This window comes from Epinephelus moara, chromosome 8 (genome assembly GCF_006386435.1).
Source record: "Epinephelus moara isolate mb chromosome 8, YSFRI_EMoa_1.0, whole genome shotgun sequence".
NCBI lineage: Eukaryota > Metazoa > Chordata > Actinopteri > Perciformes > Serranidae > Epinephelus > Epinephelus moara.
This window is the reverse complement of record NC_065513.1, coordinates 11,885,905-11,907,218: the sequence shown is the minus strand read 5'-3', so window position 1 is coordinate 11,907,218 and position 21,314 is coordinate 11,885,905. Positions and strand designations below refer to the sequence as shown.

The 21,314-nt window shown below is 41.2% G+C and overlaps 1 protein-coding gene across 1 annotated transcript; it reads right to left on the bottom strand.

Moving 5' to 3' along the window:
• Window positions 1–1,293: 1,293 nt before the first annotated feature.
• On the bottom strand, window positions 1,294–18,351 carry arhgap25 (Rho GTPase activating protein 25). Its single transcript, XM_050051566.1, has 11 exons — window positions 18,014–18,351; window positions 14,145–14,347; window positions 10,611–10,698; window positions 9,649–9,762; window positions 8,286–8,490; window positions 7,094–7,226; window positions 6,908–6,981; window positions 6,545–6,666; window positions 5,847–6,001; window positions 2,664–3,217; window positions 1,294–1,983 (listed from the first exon to the last, which is right to left on the bottom strand). Exons 1-11 carry the CDS (start codon window positions 18,075–18,077, stop codon window positions 1,782–1,784), a joined length of 1,914 nt encoding a protein of 637 aa, XP_049907523.1. The 5' UTR covers window positions 18,078–18,351; the 3' UTR covers window positions 1,294–1,781.
• Window positions 18,352–21,314: the final 2,963 nt, after the last annotated feature.

Sequence of the window (21,314 nt, the reverse complement as noted above, 5' to 3'; positions counted from 1 at the left end):
TATCCTTTTGCACACACAAAGACACACACACACACACACACACACACACACACACAGTAACCCCAGCATCCATATGGTCTCTATCATGGACCCAAGGGTGAAACCAATGTGGATTTCCAAAGGCTAGGGTTACTATTTTCGGATTGAACCTTCCAACTGACAATATTTTGTGTGGATATCAAATATCCAAATTTGACGATTTCCATATGTTTCCCACTCAGTGTTGTGCTTTTTAGGATGGAAAATGTATGGAAAACTAACACACTCACAGAGAATAACACCATCACCACAAAATAAATTGCAAGATCAATTCAGGTTAAATGCTTTTTTAAGAAGCTGCCAATCAATCTTACAAAAGTGTGTGTATCTAAAGCAGTATTGAATGATTGCAGTGAAACAACATGGACATATTCCCACTGTTAAATGTCATTATGAAGAATGTGTTGGTAAATGATTCACTATGACATATTCAGCAGACACAGAGCGATGTTAGCATTCATTTGGAGTCGTGTATCTCTCTGATTGAATTATAGTGATATCTGATCTTTTTGGAATGCTAGCGACATGGCTGTCTGGATGACAGTGCTGTTTAGTCTGTTGGGTCAGACTACAATATATGAACAGCGACTACAAGGACTGACATTAAAGACATTCACAGTCAATTTCCACCAAAGTGGACCTGGTACTCACTACTTCACAATACCGGTGTTGCATTGAAGTCTGTTTCCTCATGGATATGTGTTTCCCCCTACCTAAACCTTACCCAAACCCTTGAACCCTATCCCTAACCACCAAGAGGGGCATTATGCATTAACAGGAAGGGGATGAAATTTAACTGCTCATGTTCAGCCCTAACTGCACTTTGTGATTGGTGCAAATTAGCAAATGTTGGCATGCTAACACAATAGAACTAAGATGGTAAACATTCTACACACATAAACATTTTACCATGGTCAGTAGCAAGCTGATGTTAACATTTAGCTCAAATCACTGCTGTGCCTTAGCATTGCCTCGCAGAGCCACATGGCTGTAGAATTGTTAATAAAGACCTGATGTAATAGTTTGACCCTGCCTGCAGGTTCTAGCACCATGTACAATGTCCACTGCTTTCAGGCCTGTATCTCTTTTTCATGTCTCTGACAAGGCGTGGCCTTTATATTTGCTTTTTTTTATCTATTGGTATCTTAAAGGCAGTCATCACTGTTTTCAGCAATGATGCACGAATACTTAAGGTAACTGATGTGTTGCTGTAAATATGTGGTGTAAGATTATTTTATGCATCAACAAAAACACTTAAATGTGCACTGTTTTATTAATTTACCATTTAAATGGAACATCAGATAATGGACTACTCACTCCATGTATGACACACAGTATTTGTACTGCCCACCATTAACAATATTGAGTCTAGATGATCTTTAAACAAAGGGTTCATTCTGTGCTGATGTTGTCCGGCCTTGCAATTCTTTGGACACACCAGATCAAGGCAGTTTAAATACGGTGACATGACTTCTGCAGCAGGAAGGAACAATCTGTTTAAGTCTTTAATGTCAATGGTGATATGAAAGCCTATTTAGATCTCTTCTTGACACACTTTCTCACAGGCACAAATAAATGAGCCAATAATTAATATTGAGGACCAAACAGAGTTCAAATGGAAACAAGCCAGTGTCATCCCACTGGGGGACAATAGTATATTCCATTACCAGTTCACGTTGAAATAACTCTGTTGAGGTTAACGGATTCATAAATCCATATACTAGTGAGTCTGAGAATTACTGTTAGGTGGGAGCTTGTGGCGCTTTGGTGAGGAACTGCTGAATGTCTCTCTGCAGCTCCTCGTTGCGTTTCTGGGCCTCGTCGCGGCTGCGCTCAGCATTTCTCAGGCAGATCTCAAGAGCAGCCACACGGCGGCGTTCTGCCTCCAGAGCAGACTGGAGCTCTGCCACTGTGGCCTTCAGCTCCTTGTTCTCCTGCTGCAGACTGCAAGAGACAGTGAGAGACAAAGACGGTTCAGACAAAGGGTCAGAAAGGCAACTAATCGTCACTGAAACATCAAATCAATCCAGTCCAAAAAGATGTCTGTCGATGTCTAATATTGAGTCCTAAAATTTGATTTACTTTATAAAAGCAATATTCTGCCAGTAGAGACAGATTACTACGCCTGTTTTCCATGCAAATAAACTTGTTTCAAGAGCTTCCTGGAAGTATTGTCATTTTCTTGATCCTAGTCCAGTGACCTACTTTACTCTGTCAACTTATCGCTCTCATCTCTAAAATATTCCCATAACAAGAAATACTCCACCTGGAACAAATGTAAAAATTAGTCTTAATATAAAATGAAACCAGCTGTCAAAACACATATGTTTTGCACTTGCCACATGCCTTCAGGAAAAAAATCTTTGACATTATTTTCTTGGTGTTTTGATCCAATCGTAGCGCTTGACTTGACACACTGAATGCTCCTCCTTGGGTTGCAAGAGTTTGATAAATATCTTGCAATTACATAAAGAATTCCTTAAAATAGTCATTTTTACATTGCATAACTATTTCATCTATGATATGACCTTAAAACTTATATCACAAAGTGTGTACCACATAATGGGCGGTGACAGTGTGTCTGGTATGTAGCCAGTCAGCTGTGATTCCTCAGCTGAACTCACCTGTCTACAAGCGGCTGGGTGTCTTTCTTCTGCTCAGACCTGCTGTTGACCTGCTGGAGTGAACTGCTCACTGTCAGGTTCCCTGCACTCTTTTGACGAGCCAGCGCCTGGGCAGTCCAGGAGTCGCTGTCAGGTTTTTGGGAGCCACTAGTAGTAGAACCTGTGTTGTCACTTCCTCTTCGGGCTGTTAACCTATCCTCTCCCTCCTTGTTACTCATTTGAGACCCCCCAAACAATGAGCCTGAACTCCGGAGGTCTAGGATCTTAAAAATGTCTTCTGACAATGTCCCACTCTTCTCCTCCACACTCTCCTGGATGTGACTCCACCGGTTGAGGGCGTCTGCCTTGGCTGCCATCCCGGTGAGGGGGCAGTTGAAGGTGGGTAGGGTCTGGGTGCGTTTGCGGGGACTTCCGAGCCAGTCGTCTGTGGAAGGTGTGGAAGGTGAGCAAGGTTCCTGAGGCATGCTTTGGGGGCTGCTGTTTCCTCTCCTTGGACCTGGACTGTCGTTGTCCTCCTCCTCTTCTGGAGACTCAGACAGAGATGCATCACCCATCTGACACAAACACGAAACTAAAGATTAATTACAAATACTACATACAAGCCTTTTATGTGCAAATGTTATTTTAGAGGCAGATGGAATAAATGGAGGCGGCAATAAACTTCAGTTGAGTAACAACCATTAAAGCAATAAATCTGGTCAAAGAGATGACAGTGACATATGTTTTAAGTCATTTACAGTGGTTGTGATTTTGAAAGCTCGTCATTCCAGCTAACCACACTGTAAATTTATAGAGAACTGCAGCCAAAGGACCACTGTCAAATGTCCCTATGCATAGTTTTTAATGTAGTGTGTCCAAATGAAATACAGTTTATGATGCTGAGAAATTGTTTACTGAAAGTAAATCATGTATAACCGATGGGATTTAGAGCATGGATTTCATTTGGTGTAATGAAGCTATAAAGCCATTATCCATCCATGCATTTGAGACCACATTAAATGTTGGTGAGCTAGTGCTCAGAAAAAAATTCAATTCATATATCAGTGAGAGGAAAGCTGTGTTTTCAGAGATGCAGAGACTGAAGCAAATTAAGTGCGAAAGCACCAAAACATTAGGATTCAATGATGGGATATTCAGCATTTCGTGCGGCTCTCAATCACTCAGGTCCTATTAGTATCAGTGTGGATGTCAGCAGGCACTAATACAGTAGACCAGAGGTGTCAAAACATTTTGGAATGGGAGCCAGATTAGATAATGACACACCTGGGGCCCAGCTGCTTCTCAGCTTTTATTAACAAAAAATTGAGACAGTGAGACAAACGCAACTGTTTTATCTTTCAGTGCATATAACATTCCACCACTCCTGAAAGTGGCCACCTCCACTTTTGAATTCTTTGCTGTGGTCATGTCTCCTACCTAGCAGGAAATGTCAGCTTCTTGGTAACCACTTGTTTGCTTGTCTGTTTATGAAAACACATTGTGTGGTGGGCCAAATATAGTATTTTTTGAAAGACAAGATGCGGTTCATGCTGCGCTACGATTGGCCCCTGGGCCAGACTTTGGTCATGCCTGGTGTTTTTGTAAATAGCTTATCTGTATAAAACATCTGCTTTTGGTTTAATCTTGGAAGGTCAGAATATAGGCCTGTATCTGTTTTTTCACCTGGCATCCTTCAAGCATCAAAAGTTTGACATTTCGGAAACAGACTTATTTGCTTTCTTTCTGCAAGTTGGATGAAACTGAAGATCAATAACGACATTCTCATATTCATCCATTGAAGATAATACTAAAGCCAGCTAGCTTAGCAGAGAGACTGGAATTGGGGAGCACGCCTATCTCTCCCCAGAGGTAACAAAATCTGCCAAAACTTAAAGGCCCAGACACACCTAACCGACTTCAGAGAACTAGCAGCGACGAAGACCCCTGCTGCGTCACCTCAAGTTGCCTGTGTCTCAATGAAAAGGTTGCACATGAGCACACCGCAAAGACTACAGCTGACAGCTGACCAGCACATGCGCTCTTGTGCCTGCATGAGAGGAAATAACTCTCCACACCAACAGATGGCAGTCATCCGTAATCGATTTTCTAAAAGGGAAACTGGATGACCACCTTGATGCTAGTTATCCAGTTTGCACATTACCAACACAATCCAAAGCAAAGAAAAAAGCATTTACCATGTGCCAGTGAGCAATAACACAAACCATCATGAAGAATTTTGGCTAAAAAGATCAGTGCCAAAAGAAAAATAATCTGATCTTATGTAACAAGTTTGTTTCGATCTCACGCCCTCTTGACTTTAGCTGTTTGTTTACTTTCCTGACTTTAGCTGAATCGGCCGGAAAAAAAAAAAAAAGCCAATAGGGGCCAGTGAGCAGCAACGATGCGGGACACACCGCCCCAACTACAGCAGAAGATGCTCACTGACTGCCCAACACTGACTGACGCCCGACTGGACTGTTGGCTTGGTGTGTCAGGGCCTTAATAGCGGTGGCTACTTTTGAGTCTCCCTAGCTGGCAATCTATGGATTCCAAATCCAAAAAAAGGAAAAGTATCTAAGGAAAATAGAGAATTTAATAGTGCATGCATAGACAGATTTCTTTGCTTTTTCCACCAATGCTGCAAAGTTAAAGGACCAAATAATCATAAATAGCCCACTGCAGATTAGCCACCTTGTGGTAAAACACATTAATGTATGATAGGCAAATTTAGATTTAATAGTCTGTTACCTTTATTATACAGCTCAAATATATTTGGTGGCTCCTGACAGATTTTTTGTTTTCCAGAAATGACTCTTTTGAGAGTACAGATGGCAGACCCCTGGTTTAATCTGCACAAAACTTACCTATAATAACGACACTGAGTTTTCTTGTCACTCTTGGCGACTTTATCACCAAATGTAATAACTGTTTCTGACTGCTGGGGGTGTTTTATCCATAGATTTGTCAACAAATTGCCACAACTGACTGAATCAGCACTGTTTGCCAAATAGCCAACTTTGACACTGGACACACAGCAACTTCTTCCCACTAACACAAATTGTTTGGATATTCTAGTATGTCTTCTGTTTTCGATAGGCCACTGCCTTGTCCTGTATGATATGTGCTGTTGTTATGCCTGTGTCACAGCAGAGCATGCTCTAAAAACAATATAATATTGCAAAGGCTTAATGTGAGGTCAGCTACCTCTGCAGACTCCCAGCCCACAAAGCTTCTGGGAGTGTTCTTCTGGCTTTCAGCCTTGTTTAAGGGAGGGGAGGGCAACACGTCTTTAGACAGAGGAAACAGAGTCTCATGCTGTCTGATCATCACTGTCATCAGCTTCTGGATCTGAGGCGTTGCTGAGAAGAAAAACAAACACATGACATGATTATGATCAACACGCCTTCTCTTTGGCTTCTTATGCAAATTCTTGATTCAACTTCTTCAATTTCTTTTTTCAAAATTCACTTGAGCCGAGTCACTTTTTTATTGTGCCTTTTTGTTCTTATTTTTGTTATGTACACTTCAGAGATGTAGACATAGACATACTGTCTCAGTAGTAGTTTAAGAGACAGTAGGTAAAGTTCAGAGTTGATGAAGTAACGCATGATTACTGCTACTTCATCATTACAAGAGTATCTAAATGAGACATGCCTTCCTAACTTGTGAGCTGTTTTTTGTAAAAGGCTGTTTAGTGCAGTAAATACAGTGTCTAAAAAAGAGAAGGATGTAGTCATGGTGCAGTATTACCACATATAATTGCTTAACAAAATTAGCAGTCACACATGATTTGGATTCATGTGTTTCCCAGATGTTGAGCAATACGGTTTTCACAGCTAATACAAATTTAGCACAGATCTGCACATATGTTGGTTCAGGCCACATGAGCAGCATGCTCTTACCCTTCATCACAGTGATGGGATCTTCTATCTGAGGTTTAAGCAGGTTGATCCCCATCACTGTAGCCAAGTTCTCCACATTCATCTTATTCACCTTGGAGTGCAGCTGCACCTCAAACAAAAACCTGCAGAGAACAGATACAGGGCAGTGTGAGTTAGGACAGGAAGCTGATCTCAGAGCAGCATTATGGCTGTTTTTAACCAGAGGAACTTGAGATCTGGTAGATGTAAGTAAGGTGTCTTGCTCAAGCACATGTTAGTAAATAAGCATATTTGCAAATATAGGATGTCCTCTCTGAACCACAAAGACACTGTGGTTTTTCTCTGGAATGTCCCATAATGCTTTGCACTCCAGCCTCTACTCACCGACAGACATAACTGAGAAGGTTGTAGTTGTTTCTGGGAAGAAGAGCAATTTGTTTCTCCAGTTTTTCCAAACCCTAAGAGGACACATGAGCGAGAGATTAAAGCACACACACCTTAAACATCACAGGACCTGTCCTGCATGTACACACTCACACACATTATAGCCTTTTTTTAAGATGAGGGTACCTCTGAACTGCTGGGGTCCAGCAGGTTGGTGCAGTCCAGGAAGTCTTGGTACTGAGTCCAGGGCACCACTGGCTCAGGAAGCTCACGCAGGTAGAGCTTGAGCAGCGACGCCACTGTGTGGACATCTGTGTCACTGCGGGTAATGACAAACATCTAATGAACATCCACCTACAGTTTAACAGACGTTCAAATCAAACACAGTAGGCAGTGTTAGACCAGTGTATCTGGCATTTATTTTATAGAAATTGGAACCTGCCCTCCACATCATAGACATGCCGTTTGATGTTTATAGGAACCTTTGACCTGGCTTAAATCTAATACAATTTACTGGATTGATTCTACACATGCATGCATCCATAAGTTGCTGTTATAGTTTTAACAGTGCATGTATTTCTTTTAATTAATTATAGGCTTTAAGTGCTAACTCAAATCATTTTTTTCCCATCTTGATTAGACTCATAAAAAGTATTTACACAGTAGATTGTAACATAAACAAGGTCTGAAATTTGATATAAAGCATCTCCCAGTAGTCCTCGCTGGCTGCTCCTGGACTCTGCTCACATTAGATTACAGACAAACAGGTTAGGTTTAATGGATGCTTTAATCAACAGTGCTCTGTCAGATGAGCTCGCGATGTTGAGTAATACAGGCTTCCTCCTGTGTGCCTGCCAGAACAGGATGTGGTATCGCCTTCAGCTCTGAGCAGACAGAAATCTATCAGACGCTCAACATCTCTCTCATCTCTCCTTGCTTTCTTAGAAAAAAAAAGGCTGATGCTGAATGATTGAGGTTAGGATTTTTTCTCCTTATATAGCAGTGACCTTCTTCGGCTCATACATTTACCAACACGGTCTAAAGAGGGCTTAGAATGATTTCAAAACATGGTTTTTACACTTTTAAGTGTTTTTTAGATGTGATTCTGCTACTTTATAACCATTTTATACTCAGTATACAAACAGAATAACCCTATTGCATACACAGTATATGCCACATATGTGTGCACAATAGCACTACTACCCATACTAGAACCTACTTGTGTGGAATCAGATCAAAATGTTTTGAAATCATTTTAAGTTAGGAGCTTCCAATAAACAACAATAATAATGTAACATAGAGGTCTGAAATCATGACTCATTAGTATTGAATGGTTCATATGGCTCTAATCTGTACGAGGGAGCCGTGAGTGTGTTACCTGGGGAAAGAGGGCCTCTCTCCTGCATCAAAGGCGTCTCTGAACTGTTTCACAGCATTGTCCTGACCCGGGAGACGGAAGATGCCTTCCTCATCTAGGCCATGTTCTTTGATGAACTCCACACACTTCTGCACTAGGATTGGCACCAGGTGAGGCCCAAACCGGTGCTCATATGCTACTGTGTCCATGAGACTCTTTCCAAACACTGCAGACAAGCAGAAAGGTGGGACATGACATCTTGGACCGGGGTCATTTCTATGTTGCCAAGGTCTATACAGCACTTAATGTGAACCTGAGAAAGATGCTCCCCACCTCTGTATTTGCTTGATATTCATGCTAGGGTTATATTAGGGGACTATCATGACTTTGAGAGTCATGAAATTGCACTGGACTCAGCCTTAATGGTACGTGCTCGGTGACCCCCCCGGTGGTTACTCTTTTTGTATGGAGAACAACTCCCCAAACATATTTAAGCCCTAAAATAATGAATTAGGAAACCAATGTGTTGCCCAATTAAAAGTGAGGAAAAAGGGAAAAAATATATTAAAACATTTAGGGTTAGAAAATCAATAGTTGTTAATTTAAAGAGGTCCAGAGTCAGATCAATTTATTTATGAAATACAACTTGAAATGGGTGACCTGACCTGACCACAATGGAGGGTTAATGTGTGTAAACAAATATTGAACTTGGGAACATAGATACGCTCCCCTTGGATCATCAGAAATCATTTTACATATCTAAATGAGGACTATTATTGTCCCTTTTTAAGTTGTCTTTATAGTAACTGTAGGATGCTGCCTGTGTTTTCAGCACTTCAGCACTTGTTCTCTTGTTAAAAGCTGCTTCCACAGCCAATATAGTCAGCTTACAGTGTCTTAGCATAAAGACTGAAAACAGCTCTGTCCAAAGGTAACAAGAAACGTCCACCAGCACCTCTTAATCTCACTTATTAAACTGTTATATCTTGTTTGTTTAATTTGTAAAAAAAAAAATATAAAAACATGTTGTTTCACTGTGGTCATGTACCGGACTGCTTCTTCGCAGTGAGCACTGACTTCGTGGCTTCCATCTTTTTTTGTCCTGAGCTAAGCTGAGCAGCTGCTGGCTTTAGACAGGCTGTGAAGCAAATTTTTTTTTTTTTTTTTAAAGTTTGGACAGAGGACAGAGCCAGTCCAGTAGATCCCCATTTCCAGCCTTTATGCTAAGCTAACAAACATCAGAGTCGAATCAATCTTCTCATCTATCATTCAGCAAGAAAGTGAATTATGTAGGCCTGTCTATTCCTTTAATTTCTAGAATAGTCTTGTCAAATAGTTTATGACATATCCTCAGTTTCTATAACAATAAAAGGTTTCACTGAACCTCCACTTGTTGGTACTCCAATGACCCTGCGCAGAGTGCGGACCCACTCCTCCATGTCGCTCTGGGAGTTTGCCATGAACACATAGGGACATCGCTCTCTGTCTCCAGTTGCACCTGTGAAATGATGGGCATTGTTGGAAAAAGGCATTAAAGTACAGCAAAACCTTTAGTCAGACAGATCCTGTCTATTCTCAAAGTCACCCTCCGGCCTGTTGTAACTACGCGATTATGGCGAGGGAGAAAGATCGATCCTGGTGCTGTTTGTAGCAGTGCAGAGAACTGCTTGGAAAAGTGGCAAATTAAAATGGATTTCTTTGTGACATCAATACGCCAACATGCTGACAAGCTGCTGGGGGACTTGCTGTAAGACTAACAAGACTTGACAAATCTAAGTCTACAGTTTGGTATCATATCTGTAGAGGAATGCATTAAGAAAAAAAGTGGCCAATTAGGGCGAGTTTTTGCCTTAGATCACTAGAAAGGGCTTCAAAATAATTGAACACTATGTTGGTCTCAGTGATCTTAAATCAAAATGTAACTCAGTGTTGAGAAATCAACCAAAAAGGATGAAAAACTGCAGCTCAGTCAAGAGTTTGCAGTATATACACCACAGACTCAAACTCAAAGTTTTCCACTGAAGGCTAAGATCTCTATCAGTTTGTGGTAGTTTCTGACTTTCCACTACACAGGTTAGTGCTGACTCATGAACAGATACCAGAAAAAGACATATAACCTGATTTTGAAAAAGCAATTAGTAAAAGTTGTAATTTAAAAACACTGGCATTGAGGAAATGACAGAGAAAGTTCTTTTGTGTAAATTATGATGACACAAGGCAATTAAGGCTGGCCCCACCATAGACACTGATACTGATGTATCACTGCTACTCACAAAACTGTCTTTACAGACCACACAATGGCTGGAGTCTGTTTTGTTCCCTTTTAAGGGTCGATTACATGCTTACGTGGTATGATCTCGAAGAGGTACTTCCCGGGGTCGTCTGAGTTCGGGGGGAGTTCATTAACTTTACTGAACCGCAGCTGGATGACTCCCTGGAGACCAAAAAACAGGAGAACAGAAAAAAAGCGTATTAGTGTTGTGTTCAAACAAGAAGTCAAGAACAAATCACTGATATTTACACTGTTGATTTGACTCACTCATAGACTACAATATGCTACCATATGCTAATACTAGATGGGAACTACACTCAGTTTCAAAATTCATACATGTTATTCCGATGGTCTCAGTCCAAAAATATTAGAAAACATGAACAACTCTCTCCCAAATCCAAAAACTTGAGCTGCTCCACAGACATCCATCCATCCATCCATTTTCATCCACTTATGCATGGCTGGGTCGCAGGGCAGCAGGCTGAGCCAAGCGCTCCAGACGTCCCTCTCCCCGGCAACACTTTCCAGCTCATCCCAGGGGACCCTGAGGCGTTCCCGGGCCAGATGAGATATGTAATCCCTCCAGCGTGTTCTGGGTCTGCCCCGGGGCCTCCTATCAGTGGGATGTGCCCAAAACATGTCCAAAACACCCCCTAAACTGACCCCTTTCGATGCGAAGGAGCAGCGGCTCAACTCCGAGCTCCCTCTGGATATCCAAGCTCCTTACACTATCTCAAAGGCTGGGCCCAGCCTCCCCACGGAGGAAACTCATTTCGGCCACTTGTATCCACAATCTCATTCTTTCAGTCACTACCTAGACCTCATGACCATAGGTGAGGGTTGGGACGTAGATGGACCAGTAAATCGAAAGCTCCACAGACAGTGGATTGGAAAGTTATAGATGAATGTATATAGAATGTTACAGGGTATGTCCTGGGTATAGACCAAACCACAATGTTTATTTACAGCAACTCTTGGAAAGAAAATCCTCGTGTCGCATCCTTGACATCAAATGGTACTGAGCAGATGCTGCCTTTTTTAGTTAGTTTTTTAGCCTCCTAAAGAGGTCCATCGAAAAAATCAAGATCAGTTTTAGTATATGTTAAATTTAGAGTGTTTTCACCACTGTATCCTGCTGTTATACAGCCTTTTCCAATGGGAAACTGAAGCTGTTATCTCAAAGCCACCAAACTCCATTGACAAAAACAATAATTTTACTCAGCAGAACACTGAGTTGCTGGTCTACTGCTGCCTTGATCAGTTACTGTGTAAGGTAAAGTGAATATATTCAAATATAGGGCACATTTACACTGGTATTGGCTTTCTTAGTTGGCTGAAATACGTTTTGCTGCAGCCCAGTCCACAGCTGCACATTGCTTTATTCATGCTCCTTGCTCCTATTCATCGTCTACGGAGCAGCTCCGGACTTTATACCCTATGACATCACAAGTTTGAGATTTACCTCTCTGGTTTCTGGCTTTGACAGAGAGTAGCTTTTAACTGTTCACTTGTTAGAGAAGTTGTCAGAGTCCTAATGGTCTACATCTTGTTAATGTAGGCCCAGGGTCTTTTGTAGATGTACAACACACTGAAAAATGCAAACTGCTGATATATCATCATGACATTTAGGGTCTACTCATGTTCTGTGAGTCCACTGCTTACAATACAGCATATACAGTATATTTCATTGTCCACTGTGAGCAGCCCACTTCCTTTATCTCCACCCACAATCCCACTGTTTTAAAACCAAAGGCCAAAAGTGCAGATGACTCATCAGGCATTTGCACACCAAGTCTGTATTTTGTTAAAAAATTGTTGCACATTTAAAAATAAACACAACCTCACATTGCGTCAGTCACCTTTACACACTGACTCTGAAACCTTTGTCTGGAGCGGGTTTGATTTTCTGCAGGTTTTTTTTTTTTTTTATTGCATCTGTCAAAGCATTCAGAGAGTTGTTTGACCATGAAGAAAATGTGGTGTAACCTGCGGGACACATACTTCCCCCACAAGAGAGAGTAGCAGGGCACACAGTAGTATTTAATAGCTCAGAAAGCTTACTCTCCACAGGTCAGACAGTGATATTCAGGTGGATGATGATGACAGTGTGTGGGATGTAATAGAGGATGAGGACTGCACACAGACAGAGAGGACAGTGTGGAGACAGAGTGGGAGTTCAGCTCAGCCCCTTCAGGTAGACGCAGGACAAAATACAAGACATGGGCAGAGAGTGGTGACAGCCAGGGAGGAACCTCCAGGAGAGAGAAGCAAGAGAGCAAATGTGTCTTTCATTTTGTCTCGTATCATGAATTTTTGCAACAAATAGAAACAAAAAAACGCATCAGACGCGGTGTGCACAGTTTCTGTGTGTAACGACTCTTATCAGATGATGGATTTAAAAAAAACTTACAAAAAATATGGACTTAGTGTGCAAAGGCCTTTAGACTCTTAATGACTTCTGGAGTAACTCCTATAATTCTGTGGCTTCTGGAGCCTTTCCATCAACCAGATGATATGAGGGCACGTGTCTGCCTTTGTTCAGGATCCCTGAATGGGAGACCAGGCCTTCTGCTCGGCCACTCCTAGACTGTGGAATGCTCTCCCTGACCACCTGAGAACACCACAGACTGAGGACGCTTTCAAACGCAACTTAAAAACTCACCTTTTTACTAAAGCCTTCCAATGTATTTTATCATGTTGTCTGTTTTTAACTCTTAGCATAGCATATCTACACTGCCTTCTGTAGCACTTTGAGATTTGTTTTCATGTAAAGTGCGTTACAAATAAAATGTATCATTATTATTATTATGAAAATGTTATTTTTTTTCATGTTTTAATGAATGCTCTCCGTTCCTGTTTCACTCTCACTTATTTCTAAACAGGAAGTGAATCGGAGGTAGACATGTAAGAAGAGAGGTGACCACAAACCCAAACCAAACGTATTTTTTCATGTTTGTTTGTGATATTTTACACATTAATATAGTCTACGAATTTGACAACGCTCCCTGCAGAGATGGATACGGCACTGTAAGGGGTTTTGTGTAGCCACCCCTGAAATTCCAGTTAGTAATGAGACCATGGGAGTGTGCCTAATTGTCTCTACATGTTTGTCTGCACTTTGTATGACAGGTGTCCCCCATGGACAGATGCACAGCATGATAACAAGGACATGAGCGTAGAAAACAGACCAAAAGTGCAGCAAAAAATACTTTCAATGGCAGCAGGCCTCTCTTGTGAGGTTTCAAGCACCATATGGCTTGTTTACAGGAAGTGTGCAAAGTTAGCCACACAGCCAGACTGTTTGTGGTGTGTTGATAAAGCTGATGAACTGACTATACAAGACATTTCATACAACACTAGATTATAAAATGATGCCGGTTTGTTTTTACTTCTTTTTTGTTAATTAACATTACTCAATATAAAAGCAGTAGATCATGTAGAGACATAGAAATGATTTCAATGACAGTCCAGTCCTTGCATATTGCTTTGGAAATATGGGCTCACATGTTTTATGCCAACAAAAGACAAAAAGAAGACAAATGATTAAATCAGAATTAATATAATATTAATAGTACAAGCTTAGATCAGCTAAATTCTCAGTGTCTCACCTGGACAGTTGTCTCCTTGTCATCTTTGTGGTAGGTCAGAGTGCTTCCTCTCAGCACAAAATAACGCTGCTGCCAGTTCTTCACTAAAGACCTCTGCTGTTTCTTGAGCCAGCCGGCCTTCAGCGGCCTCTCCATGGACCTGGGGGAGCGCGGTGAGCCCGGGCCAGAGCCTCCTTCTCCAGGTATCACACTCCTGGATCGTGCTGCCAAATACCACAAGAAAGCTGTTGGTGAAAGTGTCAGCAACACCCCCAGCTTGCTGTGTCACAGCCGGAGCTGTGAAACACTACCAAAACACCAGCGCTCGACTAGAGCTGAGCACTTCCTCTTTCTGATATAAATATGCATCAGCCTATCAAGATCAAGCTCACTGTAGCCTATGTTTGTTCCCCACCTATACAGAGTCAGGTCGAAAGGAAACTGCCGGTCCGAGCTGACCAGTTTCCTGTGGAAAGTGCATGAATGCAGCTGTGATTGTTCTATTTAAATAAGTCAGTGGTCTGCAAGAGACCAGCCATCAAACAGTAAGACAGAAAGATCAGAGATTAAGTTCTGTATAGACTTAACTTGAACTGAAACTGACACAGAAATCCTGTTGTCAGTTTTTTTAAGAATGTCACCCTTGACTGACATTTGTCACCCTTGAATTGTGTGAAAGGTCATGATGTGATGGTTTGATGGAGTAATGGCAGAACAGAGGCAGAGGTCTACGTGGCCCAGAGAGGACAGAGTCAGATGGAGACGGCCCAAGTAATACGCAAAACTGTGGGCTGCCGAGATAACTGGATTGAGATTGTGCCCACACGCTCAGTTGTTGTTAAATTCACCCTGTCTTGTTATGCAAGATGATAGAGGAGAAGAGAAGACACAGGGCCACACTGGAGTAAACAGGAAGCTGTCACATCAACGCCGGAGGGCCAGCGACACTTTGAAGGTCTCCACCTAGAGGTCTGAGAGTCCTTTGGTCTCATTTTAATAGCGTCACCCTCCCTTGATTAGTGGCAAGTTAACGTGCTGTTGAGGAACCCTGAGCCCACACACAGAGGCAGATGTCACACCACACCCTCAGCTGACAAACACTCAGCTCCTTTAAGCAGGCCTCAATTAGTGATGGGCCTGCAGTCCCAAAGCACCACAAAGATGTGTTCAATGTCCAAAGTGCAAGGCTTTTACATCTAGATGGGTAGAGGGGAGAATTATATTCAGGGTTTCTCACTGACTGCGTGGAGGCTTTTTATATAAAACTAAATCTAAAGACATTTCTCATCAGGTTTCATGGTTAAATATTGTGTGTACAGGCCTGAATTTCTATGATCATGCATGATAACTGATTGATAATAAGGTCAAGATCCATATGTATGTCCTAATGGGTCCTGATCTGGCAGCATTTAGGCACAACAGAATTAATATAAAAAATTTAATGTACAAATAGTTTGGGGAAATACACTTATTTGCTTTCTTGCAGACAGTTAGATGAAAAGGCTGACTTCATTCTTGTTACTGTACAATGAATGTGAAGCTTGAGCAAGCAGCTGCTTAGCATAAAGAATGAATGCAGGGGAAATATCAAGCCTGGCTCTGCAACAAAACCCTGTCTACCAGTTTCCCAGTCTTTATGTTCAGCTGCTGGATGTAGCTTCATGTTAAGTGAGTACAGACAGCAGGGGTGTAAATATAAATAGTGTAGGCAGTAGGGTTGCACCGGGGCCCTTGCAGAGAGTGGGTCTTCAACAATGTGTTGGCTGGAGAATGGGCCCATGCGGACACTGGTATAGTTGTAGTTGATAAGGTGGGTGTTCTACCAATAGATGGATAGTGACAGCACAGGAAGTGGGTACTCACTCCTACTTATTCCAGTGGTTTTTTTTGGGTTGACAGGTGGTTAGACTGCAAATGGCCCTGAAAAGAGGTGGGTATACCTGCACGTACACTCCACTACACCACTAGTTGCGAGTGATTCAGCCCACAGGGAAATTTTTCTGCTCCCAATAGTGATTTCTTTGTCTCATCAGAAATAAATCAGATTCCTATTCGGAGCTGACTAAATTCTGATCTGTTTCTACTGAACCCCCCTTAGCAGAAAAGAGGAGCAAAAGAATAAATCAGCAGGAGTTCTTTTGCTGTGCTCGTAGGCTTCTCAGAGGTTTCTTATCACCAAGACAAATCTCTGAAATTTGCAGGCTCATTTATAAGCCAGTCAAGTTTTCTTTTTGATCTTTCTGCGACCCCAAGAGCTGATTATTTCTGTATTTCTGACAAATACAGATTACTGCAGCGAGAGAGGAAAAGGAGCATTGTAAGATCTTAAATTAGGATCGGGCTGAGACAAGAGGAAGGCTATTCTCAGGAGCTGAATTTCAGAAGTACAAGAAAATGGTCAGAATCTCATATTGGCGTTATATTGAGTTCAACAGGCTGGAGAAAGAAGAGATCTTGTTATAAATGTTCCTTTTGTTTGAGAGATAGCAACCACAGAAATACGCCTGTGTTCAAAGAAGTCACATTAACATTAAATTAGAGATGGTGACAATTGCAATATATGCCTTCCAAAGGGCAGACCCATCTGTGTCATCACCTGACGTACAGATATGAATGGTATCAGTCTTCTCATCTGACTCTTTACAAGAAAGCAAATAAGCATATTTTCCAAAATGTCAAACTATCCCTTTAAGCCTGAGTGACACAGCAGATGAATTGAGTTTACCGCATCAGGAAGTGTCATGATATCTCTTCCTTCACAATGATAGTCTGTGGTTGTCCTTTCATATCTTTATGAAGGTCCAGATGCACTATGACACACACGTTCTATACATACACTCACTCACTGTGCCATACACTCAGGCACAGTTGCATACAGACCGCTGCAAAGTCAGAGCTCTGCAGAAACTGAGCTCTTGCATCAGTTTCCTGCTGAAAACCTGCGTCACTCCAGTTCCAGGTTATAAAATCTGTCACAGTCCACAAAACATCTCAAGGTGAAAGATTATGAATTATGAATTATGCCTCCATACTAAACTAAAAGCACGATAGTTATAGTGGCTGATATTCACGTTGCATGAAGCAGATAAAATAAATGTGCTACACGCAGCAACTTCCCCCCACAGTGGAACAAGCAACACCACTGATGATGAACACGATTAGAAGTGTAGCAAAAATGACACACGTTAGCAGGACTGTACTGCACAGAGTTTACCCAGACACTGCTTATGTGCAAGCCTCTTTTATTTGTATGTTGCAACTGTTGTGCCATCTGAGCTGGGGAGGAAACAAGGCATGTTATTGCACTGATTCCACCCTGTGCAAACAGTGGCAAGCACGGCATCAGCATGTCTAGACCACTGTACAGTCACTGCACATAGATTTGCATCCACAGTTGGTCAATGACTTATGCAATGTTGCTACTTTTAGTTGTCTTAAGAAAAAGTTTTAAATGTCAAGGTAAGTTATTAACTTCGTTCTATATATGACATTGATTTTTGTTAAGAAAACACTCTGGTTTCCATCACCACGTAGCAAGCAACCACCAACATGCTGCAAAACCCACACTGATAAAACAAAGTGCAGAATCACTTCTTATTATATGATTTATTTTTTCTATAATAAAACACTTTCATTTCTACCTAACCATTATGATGGTACTTCAATGATGCTGTATATACTATTAATTCATATGAAAAAAAAAAAAATTCCTCAAGATAAACATCAAATTTTTACTCTATTCTACTACCATCTCTGGTTTGATGGAAAGTGAGTAATAGTTAAAGGAACAGTAAAATGTTCAAATTGTGAAGTGCCCAAAAATGTGAAGTATGAAAGCGCTGCTGACATCCACACTGCTGACAGTGAACGCAGCACCACCAACGGCTTACCTATGCGAGCTGTCTCAGCCTTGAAGGTGCTGAAGTCCCAGTTGCGAGGTAGTTTCAGAGACATTGTCCTTAAATCATACCACAGGTCAGCGTATCATTTCACACATACCAGAGCACACACACGCACACACACACAAACACACACGCACACACACAAAAATAAATTCACGCTCAAACACACACACACACACACAAACTGGAGATATCGTAGATCACACTTCCTACTTCCTGTGTGTTAATCTTTCTTCTTCTTTTTTTATCCCCTGTAAACGCGTCCCCTCACGTTGCCTTTACTTCCATGTTCATACTTGTTCTGATCTGTGTAAATGACTTCCAGGTTGATTCACTGAAAGGTGCAGGGCTCCAGGGCTTCATGTAACGCTAGAGGGGACTTTCAAATGAGTAATGTTCACTCGTGTCACCCAAAAAACAAAAAAAACCCATGGGTGTATTCTGAAGGAAATGGTTTTCACCTTCTGGTTTGACTCTTTCAGTGAGCGTGTCGCTTCACAGCTCAACCTGCAGCAGAAAATCAGTATGTGCAAACGTGTAACTTAAGATCAAAGCTCGACGTGTCATCTGCTGACCCTTGAATATAGTGCTTACAGTGTCTGTGGGTGTAAAGAAATCAACTGGACATCTATTTTAAAATGGGGAAGAACACCAAGAGGGAAGAAACCAGTCACACACAACACACAATTTTTTTTTTTATACCTTTAATTTTGAATCACAGCGAAGCACATTTCAGCATCAAAGAGCACAACATTTCTCTGGACAAATGTACAACTTAACACAAACCATTGCACAGTTCAAGAATAATATACTGAAATCATACAGCTTTTATAAAGAGAATCTATAACCACAAAATAAAATGTCCACAAAGGGGAGCCTACAGCGTGTGGGACAGTCACAACTCCCATACATTCCTTATAGAGGGTCCTGGCTGGGCAGGAGTCACATAGCAATGTGACACTGCGTTGATTCGAAATGGCACAGAGGTGTTTCCTGTGTGCCATGAAACAAACCAAAAAACAATCTTTTTTTAATAGTGATATGTTTCTCCCTTATATTCTGCCTCCTTGTGGCAAATCTGAACTTTAGGGGTGCTGGAATGTATCAAACAGCAGAAACAAAGGGTCAAACCTTTCTGCTCAGATGCAGCATCAGTGTTACCAGCCGACCACAGGAGCTCCAGCTCTCTCTAGTGGCCGACTGTGACACCACACAGAGAAATGGCAGTACAGAGCTGCAGGGCTAAAACAACAACCACCAGAGGGGTGGTGAAGAAATATAAGATATTAGTCCTCACCTTAATTTCTGAAAAACATACCCTCTACTCAAAGGGAGAGGACGCAACATGGCGCTACGAGTATCTGCTTTGCCTCAACTTGACACACAACAGCTACCAGGGGGAGAGAGCCTAGAAAACAACTGCACTGAAGTCACAGCAAGAAAAGACAGAGAGAAAATACTTTTCTGCTATCTCGATACTCTCTCCTATATAACAATACTCAACATGTTTCTAAACATCTTCTTAAATGTACAATATAGTAACCTTGAAGGTTTTCTTACAGTAAATAAAATAAATACTTTAAGAAGTTAAGCATTAGACAGGCTGGTTATCACACAAACCAAACACGTGAAAATGACATCAATAAAAATATGAATGAAGTGACATTCAAATATGAGAAAAAAGTAAAGTTATGCCTGGTTTATACAGTGGCTCCTTCCATCTGAAAACTCATATAAACTGATTGCCATAATGAAGCATAAGCAAATATTTGGGTTGCAAAAATTTTAAGTTCTTTGCTTAAAAATATATAGAAATATTTGAGGACAGAATCTGATTGGATGAAATTTAAAGTGGTAAATTATTTGTAAAACAACCCTGATTAAGTGAAGCAGCTTTTGACTGTACACAGATAATAGCGACAGTTTGTAAGCCGTTTTTTAGATTACCATATGGAGACACCTGGATACTGACCTTCACATCCCTGCTACACTGACTGCTGTGTAATTGTTCATATTGCTGTTTTGTCCGATAACAATGAGTACAGAGATAGTTCTGCCTGCGTTACATTAACATCTTCAGTGCTTCACTAAACCTCCAGAGTTCATTTGGCTCTCACTGACAAGGACACATCAGCTCTTTCCTCTGATTGATGCAAACAAAAAAGATGAATGCACAAACAGGATGGACAGTCTGAGGTGATTGGTTGATGAGTACGGTAGAACCTTCTCTTTTTCTAGACAGAGCTGGACCCACATACACTGAATACATTTTGTTGCTGCACCTCTATAGCGCAACCATTTCCCCAAAACAACCCAGAAAGTGATTAGTGTCATCACTTTTAACAATCAAATCAATTTGGAAGTACAAGCCAGATTTACTTTCCTGAACAATTTTAACAAAAACTCTTACACATCTTCCTACAGTCTTTAAATGCAAGGAAGTTTGTTTTCCACCAATTGTCAGTCTTGAGTTAAACGGCTCAGTCCAACCCAGTCACCATTAGAAAATGTTGGCATTGTATATTTCTGCAAACCACAGATACGTAACATTTGTACATTTCATACATACCATATTAACATTTCTAATGTAATGTAGTATATAAGCAGACTTTTGTCATCGGGAGGTGAAGGGGATGACGGATGGCATGACATTAAGACGCCTCAAGCTGCAGACCACTGTTCAAGACCAACAAACAAAACTGCTTTTAGTGCGTCATTGCCGAGTTTCCAGCAGCTTTTAAGCCACCAAATGTGGGATTTTTTAGCTACTTCTCACTGTGGATAGTGCCCCAAAAAGCAACTGTTATTTAAAGAGACATCCCTGCTTCCCCTACCAGGACTGGGCAAACAAAAGTGGCCAAAACATGATCTTTTCCTAATCATAACCAATTGGTTTTTGTGCTACACCTAAGCACACGTTTACCACAGCATTATTGAAATGTAAAGAAACATAAAATTTCAACTTATGCTCCGCGTAACGTGAAAATGTAACGAATCCATGGTTTGTAGAAACATACAATGCCAACATTTATCTGAATTAAAGATAAAACAAAAATACAAATCCCAATACAAAAATGGATTTAACCCTATAAAAATTGTGTTGGCAGTTTTAAAGGAGCACTCCAGCCATTTTGTGTCGGAGTGAAGTCCCCAACCTCTGTTCCATAAAGCTGAGGGACTTACAAGAAACAGATTAAAATAAGAACTGTTAAAATTTATGCCTCACGCAAAGAAATATCCTGACTTCTAATCTTGGTATGGGTTTATCACTTGGTTCTACATTTCCCAT